Genomic DNA, 24,700 nt, shown 5'->3' with positions numbered 1-24,700 from the left:
CCGGGGCGCCGCGGGGCCCCGGGGGGGGGGGGGTCGGGGGCCGTCTCTGCGGGGCGGGCGGCGGTGCTGGGCGGCTCGGGGCGGGGCGGTGCGGTGCGGGAGGGTCCCGCGCCTGTAACTGACCCCCCGCCCCCCGGGGATGCTGGGGACAGCGGGGACGCCCTGATGGGGACACCAGGGACCCCGTGGGGACACCGTGCCCGCCGTGCGGGGACACAACATGGCGGCCCTGCGCCGGGGACACCGGACCCCCGCGGTGGGGACACCGGGACCCCGCGACAGCCGCCTGGGGACCCAGAATGGCCGCCCCGGGGGCAGCCGGTGCCGGGGTGCCCCCCCCGGCCCCGCCCCGGTGGCGGCGGGAGTGAGGGGGGCGCGCGGGGGTCCCCGCGGGTGACGTCAGCGGCGGCGTTGCCGGGTGACGGCGGCGGCGCCCGGGCCGGCGGCGGGGCCTGACGTCAAGGCCCGATGGCCGCCCGGCCGCCCGGCGGCATGGAGGCGGCGGCAGGCCCGGCCGGGCGCCGCTGAGATGGTGAGGGGGGGCCGGGGGCACGGGGACGGGGACGGGGACCCCCCCACGGCCCGCCCGGGGAAGCGGGGCCCGGGGGCGGCGGCGCGGGGCGGGCGGCGGGACCGGGCCTGCTCGGGGCGGGGGGGCGGCACCGGCGTCCCCGCGCGTCCCCGGCACCGGAGGGGGACGGGGTTGGGGCCCCCCCGCCATGGCCCGGGCCCCCCGGCGGCTCCGTGCGCGGCCCCCCCCGCTGCCCCCCATCCTGCCCCCCCGGCCCGCTGCCCCCCAAAATGCTGCCCCCCCCATCTCGTTCCCCTCAACCCGCCACCCCCAGCCTGCTCGCCGACCCCGCTGCACCCCCATCCTGCTGCACCCCATCCTAGTCACCCAACCCCCCCATCCTGCTGCCCCACACCCTCCCGCTGCCCCCCATCCCACTGCCCCCCATCCTGCTCCCCCAAACACCCCATCTGGCTGCCCCCAACCCCCCCAGCTGCCCCCCATCCTGCTCCCCCAACCCCCCCATCCTGCTGCACACCATCCCGCTGTTCCCATCCTGCTCCCCCATCCCAATCCCCTGCTGCCCCCCATCCTGCTCCCCCCAGACCTGACCCCAACCCGCTCCTCCCAGCCTGCTCCCCCATAATTCATTCCCCCCCTAATCTGCTCCCCCCAGCCCTTCTCCCCCCAGCCCGGCTGCCCCCTAACCTTCTGCCCCCCCTGACCCGCTGCCCCCCAACCCTCTGCCCGCCAGGACCTCAAGGGCCAGTATTGGACGGACGATGACTCCGACGGGGACAACGAGTCCGAGGAGTTCCTCTACGGCGTCCAGGTGAGCGCTGTGGCCGCCGGGTCCTGTGGGTGCCGCGGGGCGGGGGGCTCGGCAGCCCCCTGCCCGCGCCCGCTCCGGAGTGCGGGGCTGCGCGGCGGGGGAGCTCCAGGTCTGACGGTGCCACGGCACCGTGCCGCAGGGGACCTGCGCCGCCGACCTGTACCGGCACCCGCAGCTGGACGCCGACATCGACGCCGTGAGGGAGATCTACAGCGAGAATGCCGTGGCCATCAGGTGGGCGCGCGCTGGGACCCCCGCACCCCCACACGGTGCCCCCGGGCACCCGGCTCCGCCGTCCCCGGAGCACCGGGCCGTGCCGTCCCTGAGGCACCCAGGCGCGCTCCCTGTGCCGTCCCGGTCTCGGGGGTGCCCACGTTTGGTGCCCGGGGAGCCTCGCGTGTCCCCCGCCACCCCGCCGTGGGTGCCCCCCCCGTCCCCGTGCCACGCCAGCCTCACCCTGTCCCCCCGGCACGGTGCCATGGGTCTTCGCAGGGAGTACGGGACCATCGACGACGTGGACATCGACCTCCACGTGAACATCAGCTTCCTCGATGTGAGTGACTGGGGTGCCCCCACCGGCACCAGGGACGGGGACATGCATGCCCCGGGGGTCCCCAAATTTCCCCCCCCGGCTGGGGGTCCCCGCGGGCTGTGCCGGACTGCGGCTCTGCCTTGGCAGGAGGAGGTGGCGACGGCGTGGAAGGTGCTGCGGACGGAGCCCATCGTCCTCCGCCTGCGCTTCTCCCTCTCCCAGTACCTCGATGGCCCCGGTGAGCGGGGACAGGCAGGCCACGGCATCCCCACGCGAACCCGGGGCGGGGCCGGCGGTGGCACCCGTGGCTCGTCCCGCTCCCTCTCCCCGCAGAACCATCCATTGAGGTTTTCCAGCCGTCCAACAAGGAGGGCTTCGGCCTGGGTCTGCAGCTGAAGAAGTAAGAGCCAAAACACACGGGGCACCTCGGGGTGGCGGGCGGGGTGGTCTGCAGGGTCACCGTGTTGCCCCCAAAATGGCCGGTGCCACACGTCCCCGTGCCACTGCCTTCTCCATGCCATGTGTCCCTGTGGCGGGCTCGTCGCCGGTGTTAGATGAGGAAGAGGAGAAGCGGGGTGGCGTGGACCGTGGACCACGCGCTTGGACCCGTGGGTGCTGGCACCCAGCCCGAGCCCCTGCGCCCGCTCTCCACCAGGATCCTGGGCATGTTTACGTCCCAGCAATGGAAGCACCTCAGCAACGACTTCCTGAAGACCCAGCAGGAGAAGCGGCACAGCTGGTTCAAGGCAAGCGGCACCATCAAGAAGTTCCGTGCTGGCCTCAGCATCTTCTCCCCTGTCCCCAAGTAAGACCCCGATGGCATCCCCAAGGGAGCGGCACTCTGTCCCCTCCCCACGCCTCCGTCTCCCCACTCGCCCCGCGGCCGCTGCTCCCTGCTGGAGCCCACAGAGGCGAAGGTGGCTCCCAGAACCCACCTGACGGGGGACTTTGGCGCCGGGGGAGTAGGGGCCAATGCCACACCGGGGCGCTCAGCGGGACGCCATCCCCGCAGGTCCCCCAGCTTCCCCGTCATCCAGGACTCAGCGCTGAAGGGCAAACTGGGCATCCCCGAGGCTCGCGGCAGCCGCCTGATGAACCGCTCCGTCTCCTGCACGGTGAAGAACCCCAAGGTGGAGGTTTTCGGCTACCCCCCCCCCAGCACCCAGGCAGGTGTCGCCCCCTTCAACATCCTGGTGGGTGCCTCCCCGCCGCGGGGTCTTGCTTTCCTCTCCTTTCCCTTCCCGCGGTCCCTGGGGGCCGCTCCGGGGTCGGATGGCTTCTCGTGGGGCAGCGGGACCCCCCTGGGGCTGGGGGGGAGCCCCAGCGGGGCGTCGTCCCCCGCGCCTCGTCCCCGGCACCCTCGGGTGCTGCTGGGCGAGCTGGGACGCCGGCAACAGGGCTTCACTCCCCGCCTTGGAGCCCCGGCCCCGCGGCGGCTGCGTCCCCGGGAGGGCGTTGGCGTGGGGGGGTCCCGCTGCGCCGCTGGTGGGGGGTCGCGGGGGGCAGCCGGTGCCGCGCGGAGGTGGGGGTGCCTGGGTGGAAGGGGGTAACGCAGCTGGCTCTCCTCCGGCTCCGGCGCAGGTCGGTGGCCACTGCAAGAATGTCCCGACACTGGAGTACGGCTTCCTCGTCCAGGTGCGTGTCCTGCGCCCCCGCTCAGCCCCCTCCACCGCCTGGAGCACCCGCGCCCGGCGCGGGGGGCTGAGCCCCACCGTCCTCGCCCGCAGATCATGAAGTACGCGGAGCAGCGCATCCCGACGCTCAACGAGTACTGCGTGGTCTGCGACGAGCAGCACGTTTTCCAGAACGGCTCCATGCTCAAGGTGCGGCGGCAGGGACCAGACGGGCACGGGTTGTTGCCCCGTGTCGCCGTCCCCGGACTCTCCCCACGCCTCCTGTCCCTTCCGCAGCCGGCGGTCTGCACCCGGGAGCTCTGCGTCTTCTCCTTCTACACCCTGGGCGTCATGTCCGGCGCGGCGGAGGAGGTGGCCACGGGCGCTGAGGTAGGGTCGCGCGCGAAGGGTGACCGCGCCGTCGCCTTGGGGTGCTGTCCCTTCACCCCGCGCTCCGTCCCCAAGGTGGTGGACCTGCTGGTGGCCATGTGCCGCGCCGCTCTAGAGTCCCCCCGCAAGAGCATCATCTTCGAGCCTTACCCTTCCGTGGTAGACCCCAACGACCCCAAAACGCTTGCCTTCAACCCCAAGGTAAGCGCTGGGGGGGCGATGGGCCTGGGGGGAGCTCGGAGGGCCCCTCCGATGGCCACCTCTCTCCTGCCCCACCCGCAGAAGAAGAACTACGAGCGGCTGCAGAAGGCGCTGGACAGCGTGATGTCCATCCGGGAGATGACCCAGGTATGCCGGCGTGGCCCCGCACCGCCCATGGCCCCCTGTGAGGCCCCCCCCTCCCCCTGGCGCAGGATCCTTCACCGGGGGTGGCATTTTGGTGCTGACACCCGTCTGCTCACGGCTGGGTGGGTGCCGGGAGACCCACGCACGCCCCTGTCACCTCTGCCAGGGGTCCTACCTGGAGATCAAGAAGCAGATGGACAAGCTGGACCCTCTGGCCCACCCCCTCCTGCAGTGGTAAGGCCAAGGGTGCTGCGGCCACGTCCTGCTGCCCCACGTCCCTTGCCACTGCCCCGCGTCCCCCGGGACAGGGGGTGGGGTGGGGGGCAGCCGAGCATCCCCGGCACGACGCCCTCGGCCCCTTTCTCCTGGGGGGTCGCAGCCATCCACCAGCCTCGGGAAGGGTTCTGGCATGGCTCCCAGCTCAGCCCTGCTCCCATGGGACCGTGAGACCACCCTGTCTGACCTTCCTCCTCCTCCTCCTCCTCCTCCTGTCCCTCTCCCCAAGGATCATCTCCAGCAACAGATCACACATCGTCAAGCTGCCCCTCAGCAGGGTAAGGGGCCTGGCCGGGCTCCAGGTGGGGAGTGGGTGGGTGCGGGATGCGGGGCGGAGGGTGCGGGATCGGGGTGATGCGGGACGTAGGAGGTGGAAGGTGGGATGTGGACTGTGGGATGTGGGACGTTGGGGGTGGGATGTGGGATGCAGGGCGCTGGGTGCGGGTCGGTGGGACGTAGGGGGTGGGATGCAGGACATGGGGTGTGGGGGGGAGGGTGAGGGGCGTGAGGATGCGGGGTGGGCGATGGAAGGGTCTGGGGGGCGGGATGCAGCCGCTGGGGTGGGGTCTGCAGCCCGCGAGACACGGAGGCAGGGCGTGGGCCGTGGGACGGAAGGTGGTTGGTGCGGGCTGTGAGATGGGGGAATGCCATGGGCCCTCCTGGCGAGCTCGGGACGGCCAGAGCCGGGCCGGGCTGCCGTGCATGATCTCTGTCTGCCTGTCTGTCCATCTGTCCGTCCTCCCTCCCCGCTGGCGCCGCCTGTGCTCGGCCCGTTCCCCTGGTAGCAGCTGAAGTTCATGCACACCTCGCACCAGTTCCTCCTGCTCAGCAGCCCCCCGGCCAAGGAAGCTCGGTTCCGCACTGCCAAGAAACTCTACGGCAGCACCTTCGCTTTCCAGTGAGTTGCTGGGGGGGCAGTGGCAGGAGCCCCCCAGGCGGGCGCCGTGGGGCTGGCTGACGTGGGGCTGGCTTTTTTCCCAGCGGCTCGCACATTGAGAACTGGCACTCCATCCTCCGCAATGGGCTGGTCAACGCTTCCTACACCAAGCTGCAGGTAAGGGTCACCCCACACCCGCTCCCCGTGCCCCGGGGCAGGCAGGCAGGCAGGGAGGGATGCAGGCAGCTGGCCACGCGCTGCCTCCGCCACCGCGCCCGAGCTGTCGGGGTGGTCCCGCACAGCTCACCCTGGTGTTTTCCTGCAAGCTGCATGGAGCAGCCTATGGCAAGGGCATCTATCTGAGCCCCATCTCCAGTATTTCCTTTGGATACTCAGGTAAGAGGCTGCCTGCGCTGCCCAGTCCTGCCTGCGCTCCCGTCCCGCTCCCTGCATGAGCATCATGCTGGCCGGAGGAGCCGCGCGGGAGTGGGCAGCGTCCCGCATCCTTCCCACGCGCGCCAGCCTCGGCCCAGCTGGCTCGGGGCTTGTCGATGCGCCGGGGAATTGGAAACCCCGACGTTTTCCAGGCCCCAAAAGCTGCTGCACCCACTTCTAGGGGGTTCCCGAGGTTCGGCCTCAGGGCGGGAGCACCCGGTGTGGCCGTCCCAGTCTGTGGCATGTGTGTCCCCACCTCACCCCGGGGTGCTCCCTGCCCCGGAGTGACGGCTGCCCCCTGGCTTCTCCGCAGGGATGGGGAAAGGGCAGCACCGGATGCCTTCGAAGGATGAGCTGGTGCAGAGGTACAACCGGATGAACACCATCCCCCAGGTGACGGGCCGGGGGATGTCGGGGGAGGGTGGGGATGGGGGCACGGCACCCACGGGTGCTGGGGACGGGGCAAGCTGATCCCAGCCGGGGCGGTAACGCCGGTTGCTGTCCCCGCAGACCCGCTCCATCCAGTCCCGCTTCCTCCAGAGCCGCAACCTGAACTGCATCGCGCTTTGTGAAGGTGCGGGGACACACGGGGGGGGCACGGAGAGAGGCAGCCGGGCAGCACCCACGCCCCTGGCTCAGCCGGTGGGTGCAGGAGGGAGGGAGGGAGGGTCCGACCCCGTCCAGCGGCCTCTTCCCCTGCAGTCATCACCTCCAAGGACCTGCAGAAACACGGCAACATCTGGGTCTGCCCCGTCTCGGACCATGTCTGCACCCGCTTCTTCTTTGTGTGAGTCCCAGCTGCACCCGCCTCACCGGCACCTGTGGGAGACCCCCGGGACCCCCCCCTACACCCTCTCCCCACCCTTGCAGGTACGAAGACGGCCAAGTGGGCGACGCCAATATCAATACTCAGGACCCCAAAATCCAGAAGGAGATCATGCGGGTGATCGGGACTCAGGTGTACACGAACTGAGCAGCGGCGGTGGCAGGGACCCCCAGGCCCCGAGGGAAGACCCCAGGCAAGGCCGGGGAAGGGCGAGCAGGTTTCGAGCCTCCCGGGCAGGGCAGAGACAGGGCCGACGCCGGTGGCTCCACCCTGTACATAGGCGTCAAGCATCCAGTGAGCACCAGGCGGGTTTAGTTGTCCCCTGTCCCCTTCCCATCCCCTAGTGTCCCCGACCCCGTGGCAGCATGGAGAAGGCGCCGCGGGGGGCTGGCGTGGCCGGTGGCCGAGCCCCTCCTGGCGTTGACAGCGACAGCATTTTTATCGATGGTGAGAAACCGAAGCAAAAAAAACCCAAACCAAACAAACCTAAAAAAACCACAGGAAAAAAAAAAGAGAAAAGGAAATCTGTGTCGGTGTAGTTAAAGTATTTAAACAGCCTGGGGGGGTTGGGGCTGCAGGGAAGGAGTGGGATTGTGGGCAAGGGATGAGATCGTGGAGAAGGGATGGGTTCATGGAGGAAGGACGGGTTCGTGGAGAAGGGATGGGATCGTGGAGAAGGGACGGGATCATGGGGAAGGGACGGGATCATGGAGAAGGGACGGGATCACAGGGGAAGGTCATGGGCAATTGCTGGGATCATGGGGCAGGGATGGGATCACCGGGAAAGGATCCCAGGGAATGGACGGGGCTGCGGGGAGGGAATCGCACCACCGTCCCACTGTGGCAAAGGGATGGTGCCACGGAGCAGGGCCCACACCCCAGAGAAGGGGTTGTGCCTTGGGGTCAGGGCCATGCTGGGGCGATGGGACCCACGCCGCGGGGACGGGACCCCGCAGGGACTGGTGCCGCGGCAGAGCCTCGCGTGCGGAACCAGGAGGGCCTGTCCCCGCGGACCGTGCTTTACGTCAGCCCAAGCCGATCCCAGCAGCTGGAGGAGTACAGAGCCAGCGCTGGCCCAGCTGCATCCCGCACCCGGACCCCAGCGAAAGCAGGTCGGCGGGGCCCCAGAGGCGGCGGGGAGGACTGCGGGGGTCGCTGGGCTCTGGGGCTCCCCACGCTCCCGGGGCGCTCCAGGTCAGGCACGGCAGCACTGGGCCACGGCAGTGACAAAATACCCTGGGCTAGGCAGAGCCAACGGCTGAGACCCGGCGGGCTTGTCACAGCGGTGGGCAGGCGCTCAGCCTCCCCTCTGCAGTGTCCCCTGCCCTTGGGGGCAGCGCAGGGACCCCTACATTCGTCCACCACCGCTCGCCCCACACCAGCTGCTCGACGTCCCCACAGCCACCCAAACCCGGGCAGGGGGGACACCGGGCGGGCGGCTGTCCCCACGCCGCCCACCTGGCTGGCCACCTCTTTTTTTTGCTTAAATTTGCGGGTTTTGGGGTTTCCCCCTCCCCCCAATGAAAAATAAATCAGGCCCCTTTCCCACGTTCACTGCCGTCGCTCGTCTGCGGGTGCGGCCGTGAAGGACATCCCACCGGACACGCTAACTGCCCTCCGCAGTTGGGGTGAATTCCTCCGGAAAAAGGTAATTCCTGGGGAAAAAAACCAAATAAAAAGAGAGGCCCGCGCTCCTCTCCCGGCTTCACCAAATTCCCGGAGGATGCTTTTGGCCAAGCTGAGCTCGTCAAAAAGGGGTCCCCGGCGCCATCTCCCCAGGGGCTTCAGGCGGTTGAGGCGGCAGCGATTGCTCCAAGGAACCAACCAAGTTGACGATTTTGACAAAATAAGTTTATTTCGCTTCGCTTTGTTTCTGCCGAAACCTCACATTTTTCTTTTTTTTTTTTTTTGGCTGAAAAAAAAAAAAATCCCCCCCAAACCCCCCCTCCCCCAAACTAGCCGAAAACGCAAGGAGCCGCATCGCTTCGCCCTCTCCCAGGGGCGACCAAGGGGCTCTTTCGACCGGTCTGACCCCCCCACCCCCCCGCCACCGGCTCCCGCCTGGGCCCCAGGGCTGGGGGAGCCACTGTAGCCCCCCAACGCCCCTCCCCGCATCCCCCCATCCCCAGCCGTGAATCGGCCCCCCGAAACCGAGCCCTTGAGCCCCGCGGATCAGCCCCTCGAAACCGAGCCCTCTAGGAAACGCTCTCATTTCTTTAACACCCGAGGTTTTTCTCAACCTTCTGAATTTCTTTTTTTTTTTTTTTCTCTCCTTCTTCTTTCCTGGTTTTCGTTTTTTTGTGTGTTTTGTTTTTTTTTTAAATTAATTTATTTATAGATATATTTAAAAAAAGCAATAGTCCTTTGGTCCCTAAACTCTAAGGAATGATATGACTCTGAAACAAGTAATCCTATGTCCCTGTGCCAGTGACGAGCAGGGGGAAGCGCGTGTCCCGCCGCCCTGCTCCATGGGATATATATATATATACTTATTTATATATATCTTCTATAAGTCCAACATCCTTTGATCTTTTTCTTTTTTTCCCCCCCCGACGTGGGGAAAAAGAAAAATCTCGCCATTTCTCCTTTTTCCAAACAAGCATCCTCCAGGTGAAGCGCCCGAGGTTGGTCCCATCCCACCGGCTTTGGTTTGAGAATCTGTTTGGAGCCTCTTTTCCTCGTTTCTCCTGGGAAATCGGTAGCAGCAAATGAGTGCTTTAAAAAAAAAAAAATTAAAGGTAGATCGTATCCCAGCTGCGCGTGGCCGTCATCCTTTCTCCCGGTGAGGGATTCGGTGAGTCCTGGCGAGCGGCCGGCAGCCAATCGCAGCCCCGGTGCCGCATCACTCTCCTCCTTCCTTGTCTTCCTCGCTCTCTCGTTCCCGTTAAGTAACAAACAAGACCAGTTTGGGAAAAAAAAAAATCAGAAAAAGAAAAGAAAAGCTACGACCAGAATGGCTCTCCTCTTTGCCATTTCCTCCATCACCACCTCCTCCTCCTCCTCTTCTTCCTCCTCCTCCTCCTCTTCCTCCTCCGGGATGTGTTGCAAAGAAAGAGAGTTACGGGTTTGGATACTGCACTTGGGGAAGGGGAAAGTCGTCAGACACCACGGGACGCCCGACCTGCGAAACAGCAAAGGGGCCGTAAGCCCATGTCCCGGGGGACGGAGCGAGGGACAGACTGAGGGAAGGACCCGAATCCCCGTCTGAACCACGCAGAGACGGCCCCGGGCACAGAGACCCCTACACGCGCGAGGACATTTTCTGGAGAAATCACAGCACCGGCGACGCTTCGGGTGAGCCCAGCCCCACTGCCAGGTGCCCCTGGGCACTGCAGGGGTGCAGCAGGGCCAGCCCCCTCAGCCCCCCCGTACCTCTCCGCAGGGCCAGGGTGATCAGGGGTCAGTAGGGTCTGTTGGCATCTTTCGGCCGCTTTAGCTGGACTTTTAGCCTCTTCATGCCGATCTGGAAGCCGTTCATGGCCTGAATGGCTGCCTGAGCGCTCGTCGGATTGTCAAAACTGACGAAACCTGGGGGCGAGGGACAAGGTGACAGAGGAGTTTGTCACTGTAAACATCACAGGTTGCTGCTTTACTTCAACCAAGGCACGGAAGTCCCGTGGGATGCTCCTGCGGGCAGCCTCGGGTGGAGCCCCAGCTTTAGGGGCTGGGAGAGGGCGATGGTGGGGTAACAGCACAGCTCCGGTGATGGGCTGATGGCATCTTCAGGGAAACCAAGGTCAGCAGGGACACTGGAATGGTCTCTGGGGAGACTAAGGTGATGGGATCTGTGGGGACACTGGGGTGACAGGGTCTACCACAATGATGGGGACTGCAAGGACACCAAGGTGATGGGGTCTGTGGGGACACCAAGCGAGCAGGTCTGCGGGGACACCAGGATGGGGTCTGGGGGCTCATGGGACACCTGGGTCACAGGGTCTACAAAGACACCGAGGTGATGGGACCTCCACAGACACTGAGGTGACAGGGTCTATGGGGACATCAAGGCAAGCAGGTCTGTGGGGACACCAGGGTGATGGGGTCTGTGGGGACACCAAGGCGAGCAGCTCTGTGGGGACATGAAGATGATGGGGTCTATGGGCACACCAAGGCGAGCAGGTCAGTGGGGACATGAAGATGATGGGGTCTATGGGCACATCAAGGCAAGCAGGTCTGTGGGGACACGAAGGCGAGCAGGTCTGCAGGGACACTGGGGTGTGAGCAGATCTACATTGACCTCAGGGTGATGAGGTCTGCAGACACCAAGGTAATGGGATTTGTGGGGCCACCAAGGTGACGAGGGCTACAGGGACACCATGGTGACCTGTCTGCAGGCCAGAGCATGCTGGTGGCACAGTGGCACTTGGCCACATGAGCAAATGTGGCAGTGGCAAGCAGTGGCCAGCCCTCCCTGGCAGGCACGCAGGCAGCTGGGCTGAGGACACGGGGGACAGCATAAGAGGGGACAGCAGGAGGGTGTGTCCTTCTGTCCCAGCACAGTGCAGGACAAAAAACTGCCCTTTGGCCATGGGACAGCCAGCCGCGTTGCTCCAGCCACCACGTGGCTTTGGTCACCCATCGGTGCTGCCCAAGCCAGACCCTGGGCTGCGGATGTCAGGGAGAGCTGGACCTCTGAGCTGGGACGTCAGGGAGAGCCAAACCTTCTGAGCTGGACAGCAGCTGGAGATTTCCAAGCTGGAGACCAGAGAGAGCCAGAGCCCCGAGGTGGGACACCGGGGAGAGCCGCACACTGGGACTTACCAAAGCATTTACTCTGGTTGGTGGCACGGTCCACAAAGACTTTGGCAGAGATGACATTGCCGAAAGGCAAGAACATCTGCGTGAGCTCCGCATCTCCAAACTCCTGGGGCAGGTGATAAATAAACAGGTTACAGCCTTCGGGACCTGGGTGACACACAAAGGACAGCCGCACATCAGCCGCGAGGCGGGGGTCACCCCGGTGGGGAGAGCGAGGAGCTGACGGCCCCGCAGCGTGGTGCCCCCCCCAACCCCTCACCTTCTCGCTGCTGCTGTGGGATGATGGGCGCTTGCTGGGGAAAGGCTTGGCTGATGGGCGCGTAGGCGGTGGGATATGCTGCTGGAAGAGAGAAACGAGGCGCTGAGACGCCGGCACCCACCTCGCTCCTGCCACAGCGCTGGGAAGGGCTGGGGACAGGGGTGTCCCCCCACTGCCACGCTCGGTGCAGGTGCCTCTCCTGCCCTGGGGCTGCTGGCTCTGCCCGTCCCAGCCCTGCCGGCACGGCCCCGGCCTCCCAGCACGCCAACCCTCTGGGAACAGCTCTCCCAGGAGGAGCACTGGTAGCAGCAGTAATACGGCCTCAAGGTTGAGGAAAGCCAGCACTTTTGGTTGAAAAGAAAAAACAAATTTGGATCCAAAACTCAATTTTCTGTTGAACATCTGAAAATCACTCTTAGTGCTCCTAATTAAATGACTGCTGGGCTCAAAGCACTTCCACGGGATGCTTTGGCTCCCTTCTCTCTGTGTCCCATCTCCCCAGCCACTGGATTCAGCCACGGGACAAACATCTGAAGACTTCTGATGCCCTGGTGCCTCCACAGCCATCTCTACCCGCAGGCTCGCACTTCTGCAGGACCCGACATGAAGCCGGCTCTCCACCACCGCCCAAACCTCACCCCCTCTCCTGGGTGCTGCCACCAGCTCTCCCCCATGGAGTCCTCTCAGCCCAGCAGGCATTAAAATTCACTTTCTCCATCCAAGATTTGCATGGGACGCCATGCCGGGAGCTCATCTGTGTTGCCGGGGATGAGGGAAGGGCACTCTGCATCAGCGTCACCCCCATCGCTGCCCTGGAGCTCCTGCCAGGGTACGTCACCCCACGCTTGCCGCATTAATCCATGCCCAAGCACGCTACCCCAGTCCCGTGGTTCATCCCCGAGGTGATGTTGACCCCCCGGAAAAATAAGGATGAGGAGCAACGAGGGGAGAGAGGGAAGAAGTGCCAAGCAAAGTCTGAGACCTGCATAGTGCTGCATGCCTGCGTAGGCTTGCTGGAGGGGATCTGCCACCGTGGGGCTTTGAGCTGAGGAGACAAAAGAAGGGAGAAGGAAGAGAGAATAAGCCAGAGGAACCCAGGGATGCACAGCTCCCGCGGGAGAGGGCCCTCGGCCAAGCGCCACCACGGAGGGGCAGAGCTGCTTCCTGACGTTCCATAGGAGCCGAGAGCATCGCCACGTAGTGATGCCGCGGGAGGAGGGATTTTGGTGAGGATCGGCGCACGGCTGGCTCACCCAGCGTGTTCCCGGGGTGGGGGGGCACCCCCAGGAGCCGACCGTGCAAGCCAAGCACGCGTCACCAGCCCCAGGGGGAAAGTGGCCGAGCCCCGCAGCAGGCTGAGGGCAGGGTCACCTGGGTAGGGGTGGATGCCGTTGGTGTAGATGGTCTCCGAGGCGGGCTGCCCATTGGTCTGCGGTGGCAGCGGGCTGAAGCCGTTCACCCCGATCGGCGTGGCGATGCTTGGCACGGGCGCCGTGCTGATACCGGGGGGCGTGCTCGTACCTGCGGGAGGAAGCTGTCAGCGCCGGCAGCCCCCCCACCTCCAAGGACATCAAGGAGGAAAACGGAGGGGGGTCGTACCTGAAGAGGGGGTGAGGGGGGCGGCCACCAGCCCGCTGACGTTGAAGGCGGCCATTTGCTGCATCTGGGCGGCGGCGATGGCGGCCATGGGGTTCAGGCAGGTCCCTTGCGCGGCCGCCATCAGGGCCGCCTGCTGCTGCATGATCTGAAGGAAAGAAACGGGGGGAAAAGGGGAAAGCCAGCAAGAGGCGGAGAGAAGGGGGGAGCAGGGGAGGACAAATCAGCATCCTCCCTTTGCACCCACGCACGGGGGCTTGGAGGGATAAATTTCACCCGCTGCCAGACCACAGGACAGGAGGAGGTCTCGGTGATGCTAAAAACAGTGATACATGGGACCACTGCGCCCTACAGCCACGCCACCCTCACCTGGGGGCCCGGATGAAGCCCTCTGTGGTGTCCCCAAATGGGGATACGCCAACCCCGACAGGCATCTGCGTCCGCTGGCACTGGTACAGTCCCACGCAGGCTTTCGTGGGCAAAACCAGCCCCCCCTCAGCCACGGGGCTCCCCACAAACCCCAGCTCCTGGCTGCTGGCAGCTCCTACCGCTTGCGTATAGGCCCCGTAGGCACCAAACTGGATGGTCATGGGGTTGAAGATGCCCAGCTGCCCCGCCATCTGATGCATCCGCCGCAGGGTCCTCTCCTTATCCGTGTCCGCAAACTTCACCACCAGGCTGGACGAGGCACCCTGGGACAGGGGAGAAGACGGGGCTGATGGTGGGATCCCGGCAACGCCCCTGCAATGTCTCCCCGCTCCGGGAGGGATCCGCTGGCTCGCAGCAGCCACAGCATCCTCGGCTCCGGGGATGCTGCCCGGCTTGGCATCAGCAACCAGCGATCGATGTGAAGTTTAATTATAGCCGGTTTTTCTCCCCAGCGGCGGCTCCCTGACCTCTGTTTCCTTTTTCCCCTCCTCGTTCACAATTTTGACCTTCGGCGTTAATTAAACAGCCCCTTTCGCCAGCGTGGAGGGAATTAGCCCTGCGCACCCACCCCAGGGGCTCAGCACCCAGGCAAGGATGAACTTCAGGGTGATCCGGCCAACAAATTGCCGGTCTGTAGGATTTTGATCCAATTAGACAGAGGATCAAATTAGCTGATGATTGGATTACGCAGGCAGCACGGGGCCAAACAGGGCTGGGCAAGAGCCTGGCACTTACCGGCATGGTTTGGCTGCCGTGCAGGCTGTTGATGGCAGCCTGTGCCTCGGCGTGGCTGCCGTATTTCACAAAGGCACAACCTAAGGGCAGAGAGGGGACACAGGAGAGGTTGGATTCGGCTGCTGCAGGAGCCAGCGCTGCCCAGCCAGCAGCTCCCACCCTCCGTGGGTCCCAGCGGCCCGCAGGGTGCTCGCCCGGCTCCCCAACGCTCACCTTTGCTGGCTCCGTCGGGCCCTCGGAGGATGGTGCACTCCTCAATCTGGCCGAAGGGCTCGAAGAGGCGCCGGACATCATCCTCGCTCTGCTGCTTCCCCAGCATGCCCACAAAGAGCTTCCTGTCTTCTAAAAACAAAACCAAGCCCATCGGAGAGCGGGATGCCACTCACCGCCCCTTCCCCGCGTCCCTGGTTTGCAAATGGTGTGCGGAAGGCAAAGAGCCAGGCGATGCCAGAGGCCGGGGAGGGAGCGATGCCGATCCGGTGGCAAAGAAAGACACAAGGTTTATCACCTCCATCCTACAAAACGCTCGGGTTGGGAAAACCACTCCAGCAGGGAAATCACCTAGGGGTGAAGCCGGGAAGAGCCAGCTCCCGCTTCAGGGACCAGAGCTGGGGCTTTTCCCAGGGACGCAGGAGCCGGCTCCCGCAGCACCGATGCGGGATGCGGCTGGGAAACAAAGAGAGCCCGCAAAACAGCGGCAATTGCCTTTGTATGATTGACTCGTAGAATAACCCGCAGCCTCCGGCCATGCCCAGGGGACATAAATAACCCAAACACGAGAGAAGGGAGAGTAAATAATGAGAATTTCATGATTATTACCAGCATCTGTCTTGCGCGGCCGCGCGCTCCCGCCGCGCGCTAATGGCATTTGACAAAGAAAATAAGGTGCCCTGTCAAGAGCGTTGCCAGGGAAATAAATAAATAATGGCAGGAGACGATTAATGCTCTGTCTGTTAAGGTACCAGGAAAATTAGCTAAGGGAATAGGGCTTGCGTGTTGTCTAGTTAAACATAAACCATCTCCTGGCAAAGGCAGCTGGGGGGAGTGGGCTCAGTGGCCAAGCATCGCCTCCTGGGCGAGGGGGCCGAAGCCGGGCTCCCAAGCTCGCCCATCGATTTTTAATCCTTCACCAATTACGCTCGGTAAGTGGGTAATTTATTTGCCCGGTCCCTTTGGACGCGCCAGGACCAGCTTGCGGCGTGTTTAATAACGTGTTTTGAACAAGGGGAGATCTACCGCAGCCATGCCACGGTGGGTACGTGGCCCCATGCGAGGACCCCGGCGGTCTGCGTGTCCAGCACTTGTCCGTGGCACCGGGAATGTCGTGGGGTTTTGACCTGATTCCTGCAATTTTGCCTAAATTATCAACTCAACCTGGAAACGCCGCAGCCCTGCGAGCTGCAAACACCCACAGGGAATTCACAGGGGTGCGGGCAGCACTTTCTGTTCGAGAGGGTCTCGGGCCACGCGCGGCTGACTCCTGCACCCCGACTCTGCTGGGGTCGGGTAATTTGGTTGTTCGTTAGACGAAGGGGCTGCTGGAGAGTGGCTGGCTGGCGCTCTGCCCAGCATGATGTCAGGATGCTCGTGGTACGACATCGGGGTCGGGACATTCTCGGTATGACGTCAGGACTTTCCCCCCAGCTGGCCAGGCAGGGAGAGCATTTTGCTCTGCGCTCGGGTTTGGATGCCACCAGCAAAGGCAGCTCCTTTGGCGGGTTTCTTTGCAAACAAACCTCCCTGCGGCATCCCTCGTGATGCCACTGTGTCCCCCAGCATCCCCCGGGGAGCCCTGTGCCCCCCTGCCCGCGCGGGGCAGCCAGGGAAGCGGGACCTACCTCCTCGGCCCTCGCTGTCAGCCGGCTTCACCTGGATGGGGCGGTTCATCTGCAACACACAAGCGGGAGCGGGCGGTCAGCGGCCGTTCCGTGCCTGCCGTGAACCCTTTCCACGGGGAAGGGCAGGATTTGGCCCCAGCCTGGCGCAGGGGGCCGGGGTGGGGAGCGGGGGAGGGCCCTGCAAGAACAGAGCCGGGGCTGGTGGCCGCGTCGAACTGGCGATGCTGTGGGCGGAGGGCGACGCTACGGCCCCGGGGACAGGGACCCGCAGGCGCCCGCTGGACCACTGGTGCCAGCCTTGGCCGCCTGCCCGCTTTCCTCGACTGCAAAGGACTGCAGAGGCAGCAGCAGCACCCAGCCAGCCCCGGCCAGGGGCCCGCTCTCCTTTTCCCAGTTCCCCCCCAATTTCGGCCTCCTCTCATGCGCCGCTGCCGCGTGTACCCGTGAGCGTGACACATGCGTGCAGCGGGACACGCTGGGCCGGCGCACACGTCCCTGGCCCGCTGCCCCATGGAGCCATTTCTCCTCCTCTCTCCCCCTCCTTTTCCCCCTCTTTTAGCCGAAAAATGCTACAATTACGGCTGTTTCCACAGCAACAAGCATGCTTCCCCCGCGATGCTGCGGAGTCCAAGCCATGTGCTCGATGGGGTCGTCACGGCAACGGCGGGATGTCACGCGTGACGGGGCGGGTGCGCACGCACACGTACATGGCTCGAGCACGCACGGGGACAGCAGTGCACACGCGTGCTGCTGTCACACACAGGCGGGGGTGCGCCCCCACCCCAGGGCTCCCCCCGCACCCCCGGAGGGGGTCCCCAGATCTGGGGGCTGAGTGGGGCCAGCGCTAGCCCTCCCCCTGCCCCCCGCGGCAAGGAAGAGGATGGCGAAGGAAGAAGAGGAAGGCAGGTTTCCACAGCAACCACCTCGTCTCCAGGGAAACGCGGGGAGAAATGTCAGCGCAGAGCCGGGGCTGGTCCAGGGAGGGGACCGCGTCCCCGGGAGCAGTGGGGTGGCACCGAGGGACACAGGCCCACCCGGCTGCCCGCGCGTCGCCCCTTACGTCAGCGCTCCCCCAAACACCCACCCCAGCCCCTGCGCCGGGGCAGGACCCGGCCCACCCCGAACCCCGGAGGCTGTGACAGCATGAAAACCCCCAGAACCAACACCCTCCAGCCCTGTCGCGGCCGGGAGGAGGGAACCCCATTTTTGGAGGGGGGGCTGCACCCCCTCCACTGACCAGCCAGCCCCATTTACCAGCGCGATGGCCTTTGATGGAATAAATTTCCCATGCCCGCTGCTGTATGCTTAATGTAATAAACCCAGCAAGTATGATTTAGAATAACATTTACGGAGCCGCAGAGTGTCATTTTGATGTGTCTCCCGTCTCCGTTCGCCGGTTATTAAACTGTATTGATTCTCCGGGAGCGGCTGATGTTTATAAATGTCAGGCCTCGGGGACCAGCTAACCTACCCCAGGGCTGCCGCACCACACCAGGCAGAAACCGCCCCGGCCTGTGGGCACTGCCAAAGGGGGGGTTTGGCACCCCTGGCATCGCCTCGTGCCCACCCCGGGGTGCTCGGTGTCCCCCGCGCCGGCTCCTGTGGCACAGGCGGCCGGCATGGGCACCCACTGCTCACCCCACACCTGGTGCCCACCTGTCCATCTGTCCCCACAGCACCCCCGCACCGCGGCCCTGCGCCCACACAGTCACCCAGCCACCCACCGCTGCCCAACAGCCCTCCATTCATCCTCCGACGCCCAACCAACCACCCAGCCACCTCCTCCCGCCCCTGACGCCCATCCGTCCACCCCCAACACCCATCCACCCATTCACCCATCGCTGACACCCACTCATTCGCCCATACACGCATCATACCCCAAAATTCACCCATCCATCCCCCAATGCTCACCCCCATAACACCCATCCATCCCCATGCACCCATCCAGATCCCCGACGCTCACCCATCCACCCCCCTTCACCCATCCATCCCCATGGCACCCTTAGCCCTGCCCATCCACCCCTCAACTCCTTTCCATGCCCACAGCACCCACATACCCACGTGCCATCCACCTCCCATCCTCGCACACCTCAAGGACATGCTGATGCACCCACAGTCTCAGGAGATCCTATCTGGGGCATCCCAGCACCCACCAGTCACTGTTGCCCATCAGTGCCCGGCAGAGCCCCAGCTACCGCACCCATGGCCAAACCCCAGCTGTGCTACAGCCCGAGCGGGTCACCCCTGGTTGCTAAACCACCTCCTGAGCGCCTGGGCACTGCCCCCCACCCAAATTTGGAGCCCCCCAACAGCCTGGGCACCGGGGAGAGCCAGCCCATGGTGAATCACTGCCAGGGGACCCGACCCACGGGACAGGGTCGCTTCTGGCCCTTGGTGCGTCCTCAGTGCCACCCTCCTCCTCAGGCCCAACAGCCAGAGGCCACCACGCGTCCAGACGAGGCAAGATGGAGGTGCTGGGTGACGCTGGAGCAGCGGGTGCCTGCAGGAGCCTGGTGCCTGTGTCACCCCGGGGACCCCCAGGCAGCCAGCACCCGGTGCAGGGAGACAGGCACTCGGGTACGGGCAGCCATCCACCCCAGCAACACCCTGCAGAGTCCGGGGGGTGAACTCTCGGGGAGGGGACACAGCCGGCCTGGGGACAGTCACACCACCACACAGGCGCACGATCACCCTAGCACAGCCCCACACACATAACCACGCGTCCCCCACAGCCGCACTCCCCTACGCACAGCCGCAGATCCACCCACAGCACCCTCCGTGCCACCCACCCACCCACCCCCCCCCGCACAACCGTACGCCTGCACAGCCGCACGCTCTCACCCACGCACGACCGCACATCTGTCCCAGCATGGTTGCACGCCCACGTGCAGCCACACACCTACCCCGGCCCAGCCCCATGCACACCTGCACGCCGCATCCCTACACCCCGATCCCGGAGTCCTCGTGGGCACCACGCACAGCCGCACACCCACCCAACACCCGCAGCAATGTGGGAGCCCGCACAACACCCCTCTGCACACAGACAGACCCTGCTGCCTGCTCGCACCCGGCGTGCGCGCACACACACGTGCGCACGCTCACAGACCCACCACTGCCATCCCCCATGCACACCCACGCCCCACCACCACGCGCACGACCGCTGGGTGCGAAGACACCCTTAGCACCCGCTCGCACACACGCAGAGCCACCGACACACTTGCACACCCACCGTCCCCGGGTGCAACCGCTGCCCACCAACCGCCCGCCTGCGCACACCCCGGGGGCACACACGCACCCGTGCAGCATCTGTGGGTGCAACCACCCCCTGAGTACAACCTCTTGCACACCGCAGCCGCACACACCATACCAACACACACACACACAAACCCAGCGTGGAAAAACACACCCTCCAGCCGCCACACAGACCCATCCCTGGGCGCAGATGCACCCTCTTCACCAACACAGGCATGCACGCGCTCCGTCCCTGCCTGCAAATACACCCTGCTCACCACCCCCGCCCCCCACCGCTGCTGGGTGCAGATACACCCTCCCCACCAACACTCCCCTGCCAACACCCTCCCCACCAACACCCACACTCGCACACAGCATCCCTGGGTGCAGAAACACTCCGCTCACCAACACCCCCCACCCCTGGGTGCAGATACGCCCTCCCCAGCAACACCCACACTCACACACCCCATCCAGGGGTGCAGATACACCCCCCTCCCCCTCAGCCCCATCCCCTGGGTGCAGACGCCACCCCGGGCGCACATCCCCCCATCCCGGGTGCGAGCCCCCCCCGCGCACACCAGGCTCCCGAGCCGAGCCGAGCCGAGCCGAGCCGAGCCGGCGGCAGACAAAGGCGGGGCCCTACCTCGATGCAAAGGATCTTGGACCCGGCGGGCACCCACAGCACGGGCGGCCGCGGCCCGGGCGCCGGCACCTGCGGCAGCTGCATGGCCCGGCCCGGCTCGGCTCGGCCCGGCCCGGCTCCACCCGAGGCGGCTCGGCTCGGTCCGTCCCGCTTCGACTCGGCTCGCGCAGCGGCGCGCGGTGGGCGGGGCGGAGGGCGGGGCGGCCGCAGCCCCGCCGAGCCGAGGCGAGCCGAGCCGGGCCGGGCCGAGCCGAGGGGAGGGGCTGCGACGGGGGCACGCCCCCTCCCCGCCTGGACACGCCCCCGCGCCGCGTCGGGGGCGGGGCCTGGCCGGGGTTGGGGCGGCCGGGAGGTGTGAGCACAGGCACAGGGGTGTGCATAGCTATAGGGGTGGGGGGGGTGAGCACAGCTATAGGGGTGTATAGGGGTGTGCACAGCTATAGGGGTGAGCACACCTATAGGGGTGTGGGGGTGTGTGCACAGCCATAGGGGTGAGCACAGGCACAGGGGTGTGCACAGCTATAGGGGTGTGCACAGCTATAGGGGTGAGCACACCTATAGGGGTGTGGGGGTGTGTGCACAGCCATAGGGGTGAGCACAGGCACAGGGGTGTGCACAGCTATAGGGGTGTGCACAGCTATAGGGGTGTGGGGGGGTGTGCACAGCTATAGGGGTGTATAGGGGTGTGCACAGCTATAGGGGTGTGGAGGGGTGTGCACAGCTATAGGGGTGTGCAAAGGCACAAGGGGGTGTGCAGATGCCTGGAGGGGTGCACACAAGCACAGGCGGGCACACACGCGGAGGTGTGAGCACCTCATGCACGCGCGTGTACACGCATGGGTGTGCGTGAGGAGAAGGGGACGCAGGCAAGCCCATGCCCCGCAGGCAGGGCCTGACCCCGCACCTCCTTCAGGATACCGAAGCGGGCTGTTAACTCTTAACCCTACTGATGCGCAGCACCACAGCTGGTGGGAGCGCGGCTCGGGAAACCACGTCCCTGCCAACCTCGTCCCCCTCCATCAGCTCCATGCACCCGAGGCAGGGATTGATATTCCCGGGCCCCAGCGCTTTCCCCAGCCAACCGGTGGCCCTATTGATTTTTATTTAGGCAAATAATTAAATATTTATTTTCACTTTGTTAAGCTCGGGAGGTCGGAGCCCACAGAAAGCGCAACAGCACGTGGGCAGCAGGAAAATCAATGCTTTGGTTTGCGGCCGCTGGAGCAGCTCCTGCGCCCGCGCGCCTAGGCAGGCGTCACCATCCCCCCTCCAGCTTGCCCCGAGCCCCCCAGCATCACTCACCCCAGGCAGCGTCTTCTGCTCGTGCAGGGCGCTCTGCGCCTTCAGGGCCGAGTCACGGGCGCAGTAGGTGAGGAAGGCACAGCCTGCGGAGACGGGGAGACGGGGTCAGTGTCCGGCCCGGCACCGCCGCAAAGCCCCGGGCATGCAGAGAGCCAGCGGCACGGTTAACACGGCACTGGGATGTCTCAGCACCCTGGCACCCCGGCACCCAGCACCTCAGCACCCCGGCACCTTGGCACCCAGCATTCTGGCACCCTGACACCCAGCACCCTGGCACCCAGGTGGGCACCACCGCCAGCGGGGCCGGAGCTCAGCCCCGAAACGGGGTGGGAGAACCGGACACAAAAGAGATGGAGCAGCGGGATGAAGGAAGGAGCAAGGCAAGAGCAGGCAGCGAGTCTGGCAGGGCGTGGGCAGCATCGCTCCGACCCCAGGCTCCGGGGAAAGCCGCAGCTGAAGCCCGGCGGGAAGCGGATCTCCGGGTGTTGAGGCTGCGCATCCCGGCTTGCTGCCATGTTTCTCCAGGCCCTGATCATCCTCCTCGGGATGGGACTCGCGTGGCGAAGGCGCTCCGGCTCCTCCGACATCGCGGTGCTTCGGGAATCGGGGATGCGCCTGGGGCGAGGTTTTCCCACGCTGACTCACGCTGCCGAGCCACTCGCTCGCCTGGAGCTGGCGGTGAGGAGCGAGCCCCGGGGACGGGGTCTGGTTCTCTCCCCTCCGCCTCTCCCGCTCCCACGGGAGCATCCCGGGTCCGCGTGCCGCCGCTGTACCGCTCCCGCCCCGAGGGCTCCCCCCCAGTTTGCTGGGGTTACATCCAAAAGCGTCTGAAAACGATATTAAAACAGCAGCAAAACAGTTTCCCTTCAACAAAGTAAATATTTAATGAATAAAATTGACATTGATGCATTTTTAATATTGGCACAATTAAATCTGCCAGCTGATTAAGTATTAATAACTCTTAATAAGTACAATCAGCGTGCCTGGGAGGAGAGGGAGCGTGGCAGCGGGGCGGGGGGACGCCGAGGGATGGGGTCCCTTGCCCGCCGTGTTGGGGACAAGATGTCGGGGACATCTGCCCTCGCGGGGAGCAAGGAGAGATCCCCCCAAGCTAAATATCAGCCCTGCTGCGGGTGGAAAGGGAAGGTCAGCACGGCGGCGCACGTAAGCCCCGGTGCCATTTCCAGTGTTTACCATCTGTAATCAAGTTGGCTTCCTCCTCTCCGCTCTTTTTTCTCCCCCGTTTTGTTTTCCCTTGCAGGCAACAATGTGGATGGTGCCTGGGCGTTCCAGAGAAGTTGGGAGGGCTGGAGAGGGAGCGATCCCGCTTCGGAGGCTCACCGGGAGGAAGGATGCCATTTAAATTAGAGGAGCGTCCGCAATGAAATCGCACGTCTGGGCCGCAGCAGTCGAAGCCCACGCTGGAGGAAGCGCTGAGGGGCCCAGCAAGGTGTGAATCCTGTTGTTCAGGGCATGCAAGCAGCTTCGGAGGCACCCGGAGACATTTTGGAGGCCGCAGTGCTGAGAACGACGGAGTCCAGGTGGCTGCCCCATGGCCGAAGGGCTTCGATGCGGTGGCATCCGCAAGCGCCAAGTTTCGGCTTCCCAGAAGATCCCGGTGAAGAGCGAGATCCTGCCCGGGTGACACCCACGGTGCCCTGTCCCCTCTCCGATGCCACAGACCCCCAGCTCAAAGGTGGAGGGTTCCGTCAAGACCTCGGCAGCGCATGTGTGAGCCCCGTGGTGTGCCGCTGCTCGGGCTGCCGGGTGCTCTGTGCCCCGTGCCGGGATGCCAGCCAGGCCAGCAGCCAGCTCGATGCCTCCAGTTCAGGGCTGCTCCAGCTCCAGGGGTGGCCAAAACTCATGTGGGTGCCCCAATGCCAGACAGGTGCCCCCAACCCAAGCGGGTGCTCTAAATACTGGTGGGGTGCTCCCAAGCTGGACAGCAGCTCCCAGCCCCAGGTTGGTGCCCCATCTCATGTCGGTGTCTCCATCCCAGGGATACGTCCGCCTTTGACCGGTGCCTCTGCCTCGAGGGTACCCCAGTCTTAGGGGTGCCCCACCTTAGGTGTATCCCACCTCAGGTATACCCCACTTCAGAGGTGCTCCATATCAGAATGCCCCATACCGGGGTGCCCCCACCTCAGGGGTGCCCCATACCAGTGTGTCTCACCTCAGGGGTTCCTCCATCTCAGGGTGTCCCAGCTCGAGGGTGTCCCCAGCTCAGGGGTAGCCTCACCTCAGGGGTCCCCCTACTTCATGGGTACCTCCAGCTCAGGGGTACCTCACCTCAGAAGAGTCCCATACCTGGGTGTCCCACTTCAGGGTGTCCCACCTCAGGATGTCCCACCTCAGGAGTGCCTTCACCTCAGGGGTGCCCCCTCTTCAGAGGTGCCCCATACCAGGGTGCCTCACCTCAGGGATACTTCCAGATCGTGGGTGCTCCACCTCAGAGTGTCCCACCTGCAGGGTCCCCCTACCTCAGGGGTACATCACCTCAGAGGTGCTCCATACCTGGGTGTCTCACCTCAGGGTTACCCACCCGAGGGGTACCCCTGCCTTAGGGGTACCTCACCTGAGGGGGCACCTCACCTCAGAGGTACCCCACATCAGGGTGTCCCACCTCAGGGGTGCCCCGTACCTGGGCACCTCACCTCAGGGGTGCCCCCACCTCAGGGCGTCCCGCCTGAGAGGTACCCCACCTCAGGGTGCCCCACCTCAGGGGTGCCCCATACCCGGGCACCTCACCTCAGGGGTGCCCCCACCTCAGGGCGTCCCACCTGAGGACGCCCCACCAGGTCGCGCCCCACCGGCGGGCGCGGAGTCCCCCGTACCTTTGTGCATGCCGGTGAAACGATCCTTGAGGACGGTGAGCTCGTAGATGCGGCCGAACTCCTCGAAGAGCGGCTTGAGGTCGCTCTCCTCCAGGTTGCGCGGGATCTGCCCCACGAAGAGCTTGATGGCGTCGTGATCCTTCATGGCGATGGCGCCGGGCGGGCGGCTCAGCCCGTTCACCCGGCCGCTGTTCGCGGTGCTGAACGCCGCCCCCGCCTCCGCCGCCGCCGCCACGCCGCTGCCCGCCGCGGCCATGGCCCGCTCCGCCGCCGCCGCCGCCGCCGCTGCGGGAGGCGCCCACCGCCCCGCCCCGCCCCGCCCCGCCCCGCTCGGCGCCGCTCGGAACCGCTCGGCTCGGCCCGGGCCTCTCGGCTCGCCACCGGGCTGGTGACGTCAGCCTGCCGGCCCCGGCGAGACGCACGACATTAGCATAATGAGGG

The 24,700-nt window shown here is 65.2% G+C and overlaps 2 protein-coding genes across 12 annotated transcripts; one reads left to right on the top strand and one right to left on the bottom strand.

The window, feature by feature from the left end:
- Nucleotides 1-448: 448 nt before the first annotated feature.
- Nucleotides 449-7,190, top strand: PARP6 (poly(ADP-ribose) polymerase family member 6). 7 transcript variants are annotated; one of them, XM_075432176.1, is made up of 22 exons: nt 449-532; nt 1,266-1,343; nt 1,483-1,577; nt 1,836-1,896; nt 2,023-2,113; nt 2,209-2,275; nt 2,531-2,680; nt 2,888-3,068; nt 3,457-3,510; nt 3,603-3,698; nt 3,786-3,878; nt 3,954-4,079; nt 4,161-4,226; nt 4,390-4,457; nt 4,729-4,777; nt 5,288-5,397; nt 5,481-5,553; nt 5,679-5,772; nt 6,125-6,204; nt 6,322-6,385; nt 6,514-6,598; nt 6,682-7,190. In XM_075432176.1, exons 1-22 carry the CDS (start codon nt 530-532, stop codon nt 6,782-6,784), a joined length of 1,887 nt encoding a protein of 628 aa, XP_075288291.1. In that variant the 5' UTR covers nt 449-529; the 3' UTR covers nt 6,785-7,190. The 7 variants fall into 7 exon arrangements, 6 of the variants coding, with proteins under 6 accessions (XP_075288291.1, XP_075288295.1, XP_075288294.1 ...); XM_075432180.1 differs by having other exon boundaries at nt 2,888-3,041; nt 5,703-5,772; nt 6,682-7,189; XM_075432179.1 differs by having other exon boundaries at nt 2,888-3,041; nt 5,285-5,397; nt 5,703-5,772; nt 6,682-7,189.
- A 1,577-nt stretch (nt 7,191-8,767) lies between these two features.
- CELF6 (CUGBP Elav-like family member 6) lies at nt 8,768-24,515 on the bottom strand. 5 transcript variants are annotated; one of them, XM_075431381.1, is made up of 13 exons: nt 24,260-24,515; nt 21,426-21,508; nt 16,250-16,298; nt 14,625-14,753; nt 14,412-14,491; nt 13,796-13,939; nt 13,251-13,395; nt 13,023-13,172; nt 12,634-12,696; nt 11,652-11,732; nt 11,396-11,539; nt 10,010-10,165; nt 8,768-9,758 (listed from the first exon to the last, which is right to left on the bottom strand). In XM_075431381.1, the coding sequence occupies exons 1-12, from the start codon at nt 24,513-24,515 to the stop codon at nt 10,038-10,040; spliced, it is 1,452 nt and encodes a 483-aa protein (XP_075287496.1). In that variant the 3' UTR covers nt 8,768-9,758; nt 10,010-10,037. The 5 variants fall into 5 exon arrangements, with proteins under 5 accessions (XP_075287496.1, XP_075287500.1, XP_075287497.1 ...); XM_075431385.1 differs by having other exon boundaries at nt 14,625-14,750; nt 24,260-24,498; XM_075431382.1 differs by having other exon boundaries at nt 11,652-11,729; nt 24,260-24,483.
- Between the last annotated feature and the right edge of the window lie 185 nt (nt 24,516-24,700).

The sequence above is a fragment of the Opisthocomus hoazin genome, chromosome 10 (genome assembly GCF_030867145.1).
Source record: "Opisthocomus hoazin isolate bOpiHoa1 chromosome 10, bOpiHoa1.hap1, whole genome shotgun sequence".
NCBI lineage: Eukaryota > Metazoa > Chordata > Aves > Opisthocomiformes > Opisthocomidae > Opisthocomus > Opisthocomus hoazin.
Note: the sequence above shows the minus strand (reverse complement) of the source record. Positions and strands in the feature narration are given on the sequence as shown.

Coding starts and splice junctions, on each gene's coding strand:
- PARP6 (XM_075432175.1), top strand. Junction 1,578..1,835: donor GAGAATGCCGTGGCCATCAG/GTGGGCGCGCGC, acceptor GGGTCTTCGCAG/GGAGTACGGGACCATCGACG. Junction 6,599..6,681: donor TGCACCCGCTTCTTCTTTGT/GTGAGTCCCAGC, acceptor CCACCCTTGCAG/GTACGAAGACGGCCAAGTGG.
- CELF6 (XM_075431381.1), bottom strand. CDS start 24,515: ATGGCCGCGGCGGGCAGCGGCGTGGCGGCGGCGGCGGAGGCGGGGGCG. Junction 21,509..24,259: donor TTTCACCGGCATGCACAAAG/GTACGGGGGACT, acceptor CCGTCTCCGCAG/GCTGTGCCTTCCTCACCTAC. Junction 10,166..11,395: donor CAACCAGAGTAAATGCTTTG/GTAAGTCCCAGT, acceptor CCTCGCCCCCAG/GTTTCGTCAGTTTTGACAAT.